The sequence below is a fragment of the Rhamphochromis longiceps genome, linkage group LG15 (genome assembly GCF_057381845.1).
Source record: "Rhamphochromis longiceps isolate RC_006_pf linkage group LG15, R_longiceps_female_GT1.1, whole genome shotgun sequence".
Classification (NCBI taxonomy): Eukaryota; Metazoa; Chordata; class Actinopteri; order Cichliformes; family Cichlidae; genus Rhamphochromis; species Rhamphochromis longiceps.
The window spans coordinates 33,600,885-33,614,863 of NC_140571.1; the positions used below are offsets into that span (position 1 = coordinate 33,600,885).

The 13,979-nt window shown below is 39.3% G+C and overlaps 1 protein-coding gene across 1 annotated transcript in view; it reads left to right on the plus strand.

Moving 5' to 3' along the window:
* Positions 1-7,622: 7,622 nt before the first annotated feature.
* Positions 7,623-13,979, plus strand: part of nt5dc1 (5'-nucleotidase domain containing 1) — an 89,010-nt gene continuing 82,653 nt past the window's right edge. Inside the window, exons 1-6 of the mRNA XM_085381688.1 lie at positions 7,623-8,030; positions 9,213-9,304; positions 12,445-12,516; positions 12,606-12,715; positions 13,111-13,190; positions 13,290-13,371. Of these exons, the coding sequence (XP_085237814.1) occupies positions 7,938-8,030; positions 9,213-9,304; positions 12,445-12,516; positions 12,606-12,715; positions 13,111-13,190; positions 13,290-13,371 (529 nt within the window). The 5' untranslated portion in view covers positions 7,623-7,937. The remainder of the gene's footprint in view (positions 8,031-9,212; positions 9,305-12,444; positions 12,517-12,605; positions 12,716-13,110; positions 13,191-13,289; positions 13,372-13,979) is intronic.

Sequence of the window (13,979 nt, forward strand, 5' to 3'; positions counted from 1 at the left end):
CTGCTCAGGAATGGGGAGCGGCTCGCGCTCACTCTCCACTGGGGTGACGTCACGCCTGCGCTTATAGTCGGGTTAGTCACGCGTTATGAATGTGGGAGAATGCTGATTCATGACACTTTTAGGAATATTTTTTATACATAATTTTCCATTTTTAGAGGCTCAAATGTAATTGGATAATTGACTGGCAGTTTCATGGCCAGCTGAGGCTTTTTACATTGTTATTTTATCACTAACTGAGCAGATAAATGTATTGATTTTACAGTGAATAGAAATAAATATGCTCATTATTTCTCCTTAATGTGACAATTAGCATATAAATGCTTAGAACTGTCATCATGGAAAGGTTTATCTTTATATAGGTATAGTTGTGTTCTCCACTTTGCATGCAGTCCTCATACAGTCATCGGGCTTGAAAACCTTATCTTTAAACCATATCTTACTTATCTTTACTCCTCAAAACATACCTGTCATTGTAGCCTGGTAGTGCTACAATGACAGGTGGTTTGTCCCCTCTAACCACATTTTTTTTCCTCCAGAAGCAGACTTGACTTGTCCATGTGTGCAGCTTCAAATTTCAGTCAAGACTGAAGGTGTTAGTTCTGAATCAGAGGCTTTCTTCTTGGTTGTCACCGTCTCAGTCATGGCAATGTAAAACTCTATTAATATTTTCTAACAGTTCATGGCAAGCTTGAGCCCTGGTGGTTCCTGGATTATTCCTGAACATCCCAATAAGTTTCTTCTCATCGGATGCTGACAGTTTGTGTCTGTAAATGTGTGTGTGAATGGGTGGATGACTGGATATGTAAAGCGCTTTGGGGTCCTTAGGGACTAGTAAAGCGCTATATAAATACAGGCCATTTACCATTTACCATTCTTGCAGGGGTCTTGGCAAAGTGGTCATACATCTGAATACGTGTACTTCCATGGAACTGTGTAAAATGATATCTTGGAATCTGTAGTTTTTAAATGGTTCCAAGAGACCTCCTCAGTTTGTGTAAATCTACAACTCCTTCTTTACTGAGATCTTTTATGTCAAATGTGTTAATATGTCAAGTGTTTTCTATGTTATATTTGCCATTCCTGACCAGATACAAGTGATGACTAGCCAGGTCTTACACCATGAAGAATCCAAATGAGGATCTTTTTCATTCAAAGTGTTATCAGTGTGTATAGAAATGAGGAGAGAGGTGGGAGTGATTGTCTTTAGAACTACTTTCAGCCTGTGGTGTTGAACATCTTATCAGAATTTGTTGAATTATGAACACGGACAAGTACTGTCAGACTTTGAACAATGAAACAGTATCAGCTAATTGCCATCAGCTTAATTTGTCAGTGTGAAAATGATTCCAAAAATTATGTTGCTGTGTATGTTTAGACCTATACAAATAAAACCTTAGCTTCAACATTAGGGATATTTTAGAGATATTTTAAAGTGCCGGTGATTGGTGGTTCGCTAAAGCCCTCACTGGGGTTTTGGCCTCCAAACAAGGATACATCCCCACTAATTATATGGCGCCTGTGGAGAGCATTAATGCAGAAACATAAGTATAGCTGCTGAATGAAGTATCATGTGAAAATAATGAAAGAGCAGATGTGACTGTAGCTGCAGTTTGTATCCATATGATTGTGGCGGAGGTGTGGTCCCGGGCGCGTCTGCAGGGGAGGAGTGGTGCAGTGGGCTCAACGGGGCGGTGCTGGAGATGCCGGTGAGAACAGCTGATGGCGATTTGGACTGATAATGGTTTCCTTCCCTTTTTATAGTGATAAAGACCTGTGTGTGTGTGTACCTGTGTATAGTGCATTTCACAATGATATAATGGATAAAAACAGGATAAAACGGTGTATATATGATGGATAACTATTCTAGATGGAGAAATATTTCAGAAGACTAATTAAAGAAATTACAAAAAATAATAATAATAATTCTAGGATCATACCAAATATTGACTTTAAAGTTCATTAGATTTCTACAGAATGTCATCAAATTAACAGACTAAAATATATCAAGCAACTACTCCTTACAGAACAAAATCTTACATCTTTTTCACCTCAGTTTTTTTCTTCCCACATTTGATCTCAGAGGTCAAAAATGTCTGATTTAAACTCACCCTCTTAACAGAAACCAGATAAAAGTATAATTTATACTAATGTGTTGTTGCAGATGATGTTTAGAATTAAATGAGTTTCTTTGCTTTGATGAGGGTCTCTGTACCTCGGCCTGTCACAGGTGGTGAGACTGTTTTCAAAGAACAGCAGCAGCAATGTTCAAGTGATTTTGAGCTGCTTCTGCTTTATGACAGGGTCAAATGTGGAAAATAAATAGTGTTGCTGTCTTACTTTGAAGATATTCCAGAAGGCTACCATTTGTCATGAGTTCTGTGATGATGTAGACGGGTTCTCCCTGCTGCAGACAACTGGACCAGCCTGGGGTGCCAAAGCTTCTTCATGAGCTGAGATTCTCTCAGGAAGTATTTAGGGTCTATTGTGCCTAGGAGAGATGTGCAGTGCTTTCTCAACACTGGCACTAAAACAGGCTCTCAGATGTTGAGAAAGCATGTTGATTTTTGATGTTATTTTTTTCAAGGATGCTGTGTGGCAGGCGGGAGGATGAGTCAGAAGATGGGACATAAAAACTCAAAAGCAGCTTTATTACTTTGCACTTACAAAACAAAACACGGTTCTGGTCGGGAACAGATCATTTAAAAGGGCAAGGGAGAACTCAGACAACATACATACAAAAAAAAAAATCCCCTCTTGCCCCTGCGGGCAGTTTATCCTTCAAGCTCGGGTCCTCTACCAGAGGCCTGGGAGCTGTTCCTAGGACTGCGCTCTGCTGGACAGAAATCTCCGATGTTGTTCCTGGGATCTGCTGGAGCCACACGGCTAGTTTGGGAGTCACCGCACCTAGTGTTTTGATTACCACTGGGACCAATGTTACCTTCACCCTCCACATTTTCTCAAGCTCTTCTCTGAGCCCTTGGTATTTCTCGAGCTTCTCGTGTTCCTTCTTTCTGATGTTGCTGTCATTGGAAACCGCTACATGTATCACTACGGCCGTCTTCTTCTGTTTGTCTACTACCACTATGTCCGGTTGGTTAGCCACCACCATTTTGTCCATCTGTATCTGGAAGTCCCACAGGATCTTAGCTCGGTCATTCTCCACCACCCTTGGGGGCGGCTCCCATTTTGACCTTGGGACTTCCAGGTTATACTGGGCACAGATGTTCCTGTGTACTATGCTTCCGCTTGTCCTTTTCAGGGTCGCAGGGGGCACTGGAGCCTATCCCAGCTGTCATAGGGCGAGAGGCGGTGTACACCCTGGACAGGTCACCAGTCTGTCGCAGGCAACAGTAACCAATAGGCTAAATAATAAGACAGAATACAGAGGCATAAAACAACGAGCTAGCGAAAACTCAGAAGACCCAAAAACTCATAATAGTACCTACCTTACCTTCCTGCATGGCTCACCCAGACGTGCACAGAGGCCATCAGCCTGTCTGGAGTAATGCCCGGAGTAATCCCCCCTACTGGGGTTGTTTTGGTACCTCATGACCTGAAGGACTTGCTGTGGCAAATGGAACTTTGAATTCTGCTGTCTACCAAGACATCCTGAAGGAGAATGTCTGCCCATCTGTTCATGACCTGTAGCTGAAGTGCAAAAGAAAAACAAAATGAAGTCTTTGAAGTGGCCTAGTCAAAGTCCTGACCTGAACCCAATTGAGATGCTGTGGCATGACCTGAAAAAGGTGGTTCATGTTTGAAAACCCTCTAATGTGGCTAAATTACAACAATTCTGGAAAGATGAGTTGGCCAAAATTCCTCCACAGAGCTGTAAAAGACTCATTGCCAGTTATTGCATATGCTTGATTGCAATTGTTGCTGCTAAAGGTTATCAGGTTTGTAAAACAAACCTGTTTTACAGACCTGTAGGTTTGGACCCCCCCCCTCCCCCCCATAATGAACACCTTCATTTATAACCTGTATTTTGTGTTTACTTGTGTTATCTTTATCTTATATTTAAATTTGTTTGATCTGTAACATTTAAGTGTGACCAACATACAAAAAAATGGGAAATCAGGAGGCAGGCAAACACTTCCTCACACCACTGTAGTAGCTCTTTTCCAGTTTTACTGACCATAAAATGTAAGCCATCAGTGTAAATGACCAGATGTTGCCAATGGCACCCCTTTCATGTGAGCATGCTCAAACCTAGACCAGGATGGCTAGTGAATAACCAGCTTCAAGTGACCATTTATCCTATCTCCTATTGTAAGGTGGAACCAAAGATCTCAAATTTGGACTCATCAGCCCAAAGCGCAGATTTCTACTGATCTAATGTCCATTCAGTCTTTCTTTTCCCAAACAAATCTCTTCTCCTTGGTGTTTTTTACCTATTCTTTGACAATAAAGGCCCGATTCGCGCAGTCTCCTCTAAACAGTTGATGTAGAGATGTGTCTGCTACTGGAACTCTGTGTGGCATTTATCTGGGCTGTAATCTGAAGTGCTGTTAGCTTGCAATTTCTAAGGCTTATTAGCTAATCATAATAAGCTGTTAGCCAGTGAGCATGCACTGTTTTTACCCCTCAGCTGAATGAGGTATTGTCTACCTGTGGGGCAAGTGGGTGTGCGGCTCAGACACCCAACTTTATGAACAAGATAACTCAAGAATAAGTTGAAGTAAGATTTGAAAAATTTGAATTTGATTTGAAAAATCTTACTTCAGACCTCATTCACCTTGAGGTCTCTTAGGTTTCAGATGATACTTTTTCTGAAAATCTTGTCAACACGATAACACGAGAAAGATGTCAACTATGATTGATAAGATAGGTGTCTATACTAGGAGTCTGGTGGCACTGGCAGCTGCCAGTATTTTTTAAAAATAGTATGAGCAAGACTTCCAAAAAAGACTCGACTAGTTATTATCTGACTAAAGGTGAGTGGCTGAGTCCATAAACTCATCTGGAAAGTGTTTACAGAGGGCAAGGCACAAAACCACATTCTTGTAGACTTTTTTCAACCTGTTATTACCACTTTCTGGTGTCCTTGAGATAGAAGGCAAGTTTAAGGCATGTCCAAATTGGCTTTTGTTTTCAACCCAGGAAGCTACATCCATGTTTTATGCTGAGTGGGTGTGAAGTTTTTAACTGAAGGAGGCAAAGGTGGAACTTTTGGTGTTAATACTGTTGAAAATGAGTATCTAATCCGAAAGCAACTTTTAGCAAACCCGGGTTAGATATGACTTTTTTATCTTCCAGGAAAGCATTCTAGCTTGGAAGATTACCATAATGTGACCTATGACTAACACTGACTATTAGCACAATGACAAGGATGCAATGTTTACAAAAAGAATAAAAACCTCTGTGAACAAAATTATTTCCAGACATGAACACACTGACATGCAGTAACACATTCAAAGAGAATTTAAAATTACACTTAAATGATGACAAATGAACATATTTTGAAATGGGCAGTATATGTGTCAAACCTAACTCCACTTGACTGGAAGATACCTTTTTCAGGACAGTGCTACTATGCGTCACTCTCAACCAACTGGTTCTCCTTGCTTCAAACATAGCAAGCATTCTTCTCACTGACTTCCTTACCAGAAAGCAACTATTATGAATCATGTTCACTTAGGAGCTCATTTTGCATTATATAACCAAGCTTTGATTAAAAAATTTTCTCTTTCTGAAACTACCCTTTTGGATTGGTCCCTTTGCGTGTGCAGATTTCCACCTGCATTCCAAAGGATGCATGTTAGGAAAGACTGGAGTTGTAAGAGTGAATGTTTGTCTGTCTCCTTGCCTTTCATCCCATGACAGCAGGGACATTATCTTTCCACACCACCTTAGGGTACATACTGATATTACACCAGCCTGGCCACTGTTCACCTTCAGATTAGATCTCTACAACATACTTCATAGATGTTTTGTTCATTAAGTCATTGCTGTTTCTTCACATTCCATTAATAGTTTTGGTTAATTTTGCAATGCTTAAATAATTTGCATATTTCATATTTTTATTTCCATAATGTTGTTATTGCATTTCTCCATGATGTGGGAATAATATGTAGTACTTTCTGTCTGTTATCTATACCACACTCACTGCATCTCTATAGAGGTGCTACTGCCAGACTTCCTGATGGAGTTCAGACACATATCAAAATAACTGGCCACCACAATTTGATTCTAACTGCTGACCTTTGTTTCCTCTTTTAACTGTAGAAATGGTGAAAGAGGTAAACATAGTTAAAACTGTTATTAAGGGCAATAAGGGCTGTTGAAATAAAAATGCTTTGGGACTCTGTTTGAAAAAGGTCAAATATAAAACATATACAAAATAGGAAAACATAAATCAAAACCAAATATGTTTCTCCAATACATTTAAAATTAATCTTATTGGACATGTTATATGTCCTGTAAAATCCACGACACATGGGGAAGAAAATATAAAAGTGTGCTGTTGAAAAATGAAAGGATTTCTCTTGAGAACAAAATAAAAAGCTAAAGATTGAGACAGGTTACTGTAAGGTTATGTCATGGCCTAATGTGTCATGGCCTAATGTGGTCCTACAGTAGTGCAAACTACAACAAAGGCGACTTCAGGTGATGTTTGGATGGTGGTAGCTGTGTAAGACAAATTGACCTTAAAATTAAGGTTGGGTTTGGGAGCGGTGGTTGTATCAGCACTGAGTAAAATAAGTCAACTACAGCCTGCTCTCATGTATGTTTTTTTTTTTCACATTCTCTTAAATTTGTAATGTACTTTTAACTTAAAACTATTTTTAAAGTCTATATTGTGTATACATTTATTTAACATGTGTGGTCTGACAGCTCCTTGGCATTGCCATTGTCCATCTTCTTAACTTCTTCAGTTCAGTTTTGCTATTAGAATCTGTCCCATCTGTCACAGGGTGAAAGGTGAAGTACCCTCCGGTTTCAGGTCGTTCTTATGACAAACAAGGAAATGTTCACAAAGAGGAAGAATAAATGGATAAACACATGATTTTAGACCACATGATTTAGATTCATGATTTGGCTATTCAACATATCTGCCAACTGTGCTGCATTTGTTCATGTTCATAGACTTGAATTGTCCTTCTTTTTGTTTGTGTGTGTTTATTTCTGAAGCAGCACAACTAGAAGTATGTTTTTGCATATATGCTGATTCTTCAGCAGATTCTTCATCATCTTTAAAGCTTTTTTTCTGGCAACTAGAAAAAACAGCTTTATGTTTTTATGAATGTTGTTTGTATTACGTTGTGTTTTCCAGATTTATTAATTCTTTGTTTTTTCATCTATTCGCGGTTTTAGTTTCTTTGTGTTCTGTGTATTTATGTCTTGATTTTCTACATTGTCTATTTTTTGATCCAGTTTTTTTTTGTATTTGTCTTTAACGCTGGCTATCAGGTTCAGTTGTCTGTAAGCATTTGCTGTTTTCTGTTTGTGTACAGTGTATACATGATTAATTTAGTCTATTCTGTGTGACAAACCGTGCATTGTTGTGATCTCCCAGAGCCTCCAGCTGGAGAGACTAATTATATCTGTACAAGTGCGGGTATATGTACGTGGTGGGATGCTGCAATCACTACTGCAGGCATTAGCCTTTGCGTGCCCTAGATGGACGACTTTTACCTAATTTACCCGATACCTATACACTGTGTATTACGGTTTCACACCCGGAAGCACTGCGTGCTGTCTTGTCTTCTTCTGGCACACAGGAGTTAAACTTATGCCTCCATGTGGACAACTTATTGACATTAACCGTTCTGTGATCAGCCATTTGCGTTGAGGAAAAGCCGCGCTGGTGGGATTATTTTCGCGCAGGCAGAGCGCAGAGCCATCCTCGCCGTCACACGGTGACATTGACACACTCGGAGTGTTTGTGCTGCTGTGCCCAAGTTGGTGCTTCGGAGCGTCCCCCAGCCTCAGCAACAATGAGCGAATACTTCAGCCTTTCGGACTGCGACGTTATCGGCTTCGACCTGGACCACACGCTCTGCCGCTACCATCTGAAAGAGACCTCCAGGGTGAGTGTGCAGCGCGCGCGGCTAGCTTCACACGCACACAACCGTACGGTGGCCGCGAGGCGCTGGCTCGCAACACATCTGGAATAGAAACAACCCGTGGCTGGCCAGCGGGCTCAGCGGGCATCTGTGGCATTTTTCACTGGCATCAAGGCTCGCTGGTGAAAACGCTGGTGTGTGCTGTGGGAGGTTTGATGTGATGTGATGCTGCCGCTGCTGCAGTCACTCTGCGTGACTCACGGGGTGAACGTCGGCGGTGATGCTCACACATACATGTCTTTAAGTGTTTAAGTCCCCTCAGAGGCCTGCTGATAGCCAGCACATTTTCATACCCTTCTTCATCTGATGTCGTTAGAGTAAATAATAACAACACTGCGGACTCGCGGGGTGTTGCTGGATCCCGTGACATCGTATGACAAATAAATAACTGCTGAATCCTTGTTTCCTGCAACTTACCAAGGCCTGGAGTTCATTTGTTTTCCATCAATGTCAGATACGCACAGTTCAATTCTTTACACATATCACACAATGGATATGTCAGTGATAAAGATGTCGTCCAGTTTTAATAGACTAGTGTTTATTATCTGTGAGTGAAAACTAACTTAATGCCGTGATGTGGATTTTTCCTTTGATATTCACAAAGCATCGTACAGATATGTGTAACATGAAAGGTTTAAATACTGACAAGCTTAGTACGTGAACTCTCCAGTTTATAGTTACCTTCGGGTCTTTAGAGTCTGTGAGCACTATAATCCATTGGTTCCCTTTGTGGACCCATACTTTGTGCAGCTGTTTCTATGCTTATGCTGACTCATGGAGGTCATATTCTATAATAAGTATTTCTGTAAATAAAAAAAAAAATAAAAAAAACCTGAGCGGTTATGAGCAATAACTAGTTGTTCTTCATTATATCAGGGTCATAATAGGTCTTTTTTTGGCAATGAGTCTGTGTTAACTTGTTAAGAAAAGAAAAGCATGGTTTAGATATGAATAAATAAACCCCCAGTATAAATAAACCCCCAGTATAAAACATGTTGAAAAAATGCTAATAACCTTCACCAGAGAAGAATGAGGAAAGTCTTTAGTATAGCCTTAATTTGGAATATAAACCTGTATATTTTTGGCATTCTGTAGCACTCTCTGTACACTTCGGTGTGTGATGGTATGTGCTCTTTGTGTTTACAGCTTATCTACGAGAGCTTTGCCAGATATCTGGTGGAGCATAAAGGATATGACAAAGACCTGCTGAATCTAACTCCTGCTACCTGGGATTTCTGGTGAGTCAGCAGCAGCATCAGTTTTGTCGGCCTAAAGCAAAATGGGACAGAAACACGTGTAATGAATATCTGACGATCCCTCAGGTACTACATTCATCTGATATTAATGGCTAAAAAAGAAGTAACATCTTTGAAGAACAGAATGTTAACCTGCACTTCATCATTGATGAATGTATCTTTCCCTCTGCTGTGTTGACTGTTAGTAGGCCAGTACTAACCCATATCCAAGTAAAATCAATATTCGCATTCAGATGTCACTATCAGCACCCACCGAAGTGCAAGCATTCCTATTCACAGTTTTCATTTGTGTGAAGCCCTGAAGGGCAGAGTACCATTCAACCTTACTGAACATTTCATCAAACCATAGTGCAGACATATCAATTTGTTTCAAACCACAAATATTCTGCCTCTCATATGTACAAAACCAAAGAAGTGTGGACATACTGAAAGTTGTATTTTAATCACTTTTAATCAATCAAAGTCATTGCAGGAGCTCCACTTTGGTGGTTTTCTTTTAACCCTTGTGTGGTGTTCGTATTTTTGTTACTCAGCCAGTGTTCATGGGTCTGGTGGACCCGCTAGAGTTTTGGCTTTCCAAATTAACACTATCAAACAATTTTATGTTAAATTACTCAACAGATGTTTACTTCATCCCAATTACAAGCCATATGAACAGCAAACATGGTTAATTTTTTCCCTTTACCTTTGTTAGATCACATTTATGAATTAATGTGCTTCTCGTTTTTCTTTTATATAAAATGTTATAAAAAAATCTGTTATAATCAAGTGGAGTGAGTGGAAAGACACAACACATTTACACGTGAAGCAATATGTTTCACAACTAAATGGGATCAGCTGCTCATCAATGGTGACATTAGGCCCAGGGTTGTAAAACAGGGGAGGTGGTGCACACACTTATCCCACACTGTCCTGATGGCAGGTAGCTTGTCTCTCTGCCGTCGAGCTGGTCTGTCGTCTCGGTTATCAAAACGGATAATCCTGGAAATTTTGTTGAAGTTTTCCAGAAACATTGATGCATGGAAAGGTTCTTGCCGGTTTCTTCATCCCACAGGGATTCTGTGGATTCCCCTTTGGACCTGAAAACTCCAGCAAGGATAAGAACCCCAAAGTAGGCCTTTGGGGTTCTTAGATGGATTTGGTCCATCTCCTTCCACCTCTCTCCAAAAACACACCTTCCTTCTAGATTACTGCAATCCAGAATAATTTTCTGGATGGAATCTGGGATGAAAAGCTCAAATGAAGACTTGATGTCCTGTCAGCCGTGTTGGCCCTGGCTTATCACAGTAGCAGCTCTGCAGGGTGGCTCATTTCTTGGGCAAGAAGACCATTCAATTTCACCAGTTATTGACATCCATATTTCTTCACTTGCTGTCTGGTGGGCTTGTTCTGGTCCTGGAGCTGGCTGCAGATGGGGTACTCGTCTTCGTTTTGTTACTAAATGGTGCTCAACCTCATCCTCTTCTTCAAAGTCACTGTCAGACTCAGAAATGTGAAATATTCTGAAACCTCTTTGTCAACATCATCATCAGAAGCCCCTCTCTCTTCCAAAATCAATTGGATGGCCCTCGCAGCAGATAATCTTTTGCCATCTTGATCAGTTGTGATAAAGAACCACACTGGCAAAGTCTTATTTATAGTATTATGCCCCTAATTTGCAGGTGGGACAGGGTATGAGAAAATAAAATTTGGATCCCTAAAGAAAGAGGGTAAAATGTGCGGGAATGTAAGAGCAGACAGTGTTGATAGTTGAATTTTCAACAATGTTGCAACTTTGTGCGGAGCAGGAGGGGAAGAAAACACTATCAGCAGCACCAGAAAGGAGGAAGACAGAGTGTGGGAACACAGGACCTACACTTTCAACACTTTTATTAGACCTGGGTCCAGTGGACCCGAACACCTTGTATGTAATGTAAATGCGTGGGGGGAGGTACAGTATGAGGTCATTGAAAATTTGTTCAGATTCATGTTCTTCACAGAAAATAAGCCAAAGCCAATGAATTTCAGGTTGAAAAAATAATTAATTGTTTAATTTTTCTTTTGAAAAAAAAACTGAAAACGGGTCTCACAGACCCGAACACCATACAAGGGTTAAGTATATCTTGAGTACTTTCACCAGGACAAAAGCATGAAAAAGAATGTCCCTTATATATTCTGTATAAAAGGTATGCAAAAGTTTTACATCTGAATGGGTCAAAATTTCCTCTTCAAAAGGGATGTCAGGACACAAAAGACAAGCTAATTCTTCAGCTAATTGGCTAATGCTAGCTGGATAAGGTAGTGATAGTGTTACAAAATTCATGTTGGTGTTTTCAGGTTGAAAAGATAATTAATAATGAATCAATTTGGAGTTGTTTTTGCACTTTTATGGCATCTACACCCTGATAACAGTCTTTAAGTTACAATAAAATGCAAGAAACTTTATTGTAATTTACCCACACATTATTATTTTTTTTTATCAGATTTACAAAGTTGTGCATGGACACAGTCTTGTTTAATAAATGTTAGTCGTCTTGTGCTTTTACACCTGTGGCTCATTCCCTCTCCCTTTATTAGCCATGGATGGATGTAAATTCACAATAGAAATGTGTGTTTAGCAATCTTAGATCTGATATCAGACAGCAAAAGAAAAACTACTCAAAGGAGAAAGAGTAATGGAGGCTATCAACTCTACATTTAGAACAAAAGGACCTGGCAGATGTAAAAAGGAAAAAAGTACATCAGTTCGCAGAAAGAAAACATCAGCTATTTATAGCACCCATTTATTAGGGTACAATTTGAAATGTGAAAATGTTGCTGTTAAATGTTAAATATGGCTTCACCTTATTATTTTGCTCAAGTCCAAAGGTCTTGCCTTGCTTAAAAAAAAGAGTTGTAGGTATGGTCAGACGTACGCCTGGTGTTGCTATAGTTCTACAGCACATTTCCCATTTATGCAAGTTTTTGTGCATACACATTCTTTATCCATCTGGCTGTGGCGTATAAGCATTTTCCACTGAACACACGGTGAAACCAACAATTGGTAGGCTCAACAGATGGCAAACAATTGCTTGACCACTGATTTTGTACTTGTAAATCAAGTAACTGCAGATAGTTTTTCTAACAGAGACTTTTGTGTTCAGTTTTAAAGGGCTAGTGGTGGATCTGGAGGATGGAAACCTTGTAAAGCTAGCGGAAGATGGAACTGTCTTAAGGTATGAGTCTGCATCATGACAGTTTCAGCGTTCACAGAACTTCAAAGTGAGATGATAACTTTATCACGGTTTTTCTTCTGTTTGAATAGAGCGACACATGGAACCAGTGATCTCAGCACAGAAGAAATCATCAAACATTATGGCCCCAAAAGAGAGTGGAATCACTTTAATAGCCTCAGTACCTCCTTCACGAGATCTTGTATGATGTTTACATCCATCTGTATCAATCAGTAACTGTAAGCTGTTAGCTCCTGACCTCTTAATATCTCCCATATCACTAGAGACCTGTGGGTTGGTGATGTCTTCTCCTTTATATGGAAATTTCACCTATTTGGGATACCTTACTGAATAATAATCTTAAACTGAATAATAAGCTTACAGCAGATTGCATGTGAAAAACTTGATTTGAAAGGTAATATCTTTCACTGTAATGTTTTTGAAACTGTGCTTTTTTTAATTTGTGGCTAAATGGTTTGCCAGTGACTTGTTGGAGCTTAAGCAGTTGAGAAGCTAATGTATATTTTCTTTATATTTTTTCACAGTTTTTTTTTTACATTTCATTCATTTGCTAATATTTTCTTTTGGTCTTTGCAGCAAAATACTACTTCTATGATAACTACTTTGATCTGCCTGGTGCCCTTCTCTGTGGACGAGTCGTTGACATGTTGCACAAGGTCATTTTTGTTTTTTTACTGTGAGATTTGTAATATTGGTTGGCATTTTCATGAAGAGAACACATACTGAAACTTAATTTATGTTTGTTTCTCAAACAGCGAGGAAATGAGGTGAATTCTGACTTTTGGAAAGACATGGTGGCTGCCATTGACCACAATTACAACACATCTGCGTTCAGAGGTAAGAATTTTATTACAAACCTGCATACATTTTAGATTTCTTATGAGAAGAACACAAATTAACACACATAGGTAATCTTTCGTTTTCAAATAAGAACTTTTATTCCATGTTTGGTCAGTGAGTGGTACATAACTTAACACATCCAAGGAGACATAGTTGTTTAGAAAAAATGGTTTGAATTTTTTTTATCTTACGTTCCTTTCCTGATCACAGTGCTTGTGAGAATGTGCTGATCTCTAATGACATATAGTACACGTTTGCCTTCTTGTATGTCTTTTTATATGTATATTACAGGAAAATTCTTAAACAACAGACATTAATAAAACAAACACAAGTAAAAGACATGCTGTAAATGTTACAGGCAGTTGTAGAGCACCACTTAAAGTATCATGTATCTTATGTTGTTATGTTTCATGGATTTTAAAATTCCAAAGGCACACACAAAGTAAACTGGGGAAAGTGATCATTTTTAATCTGCAATAAATTTCTGAACAACTTCTTAGCAAATTGAAGACATTTAATGAGGCAGTTAAACCTTTAAAACTTGTAACCACATTTTTCTTTAATCTGCAATCCAAATTCTGAACTTTGTAAAGTGATATTTTTCT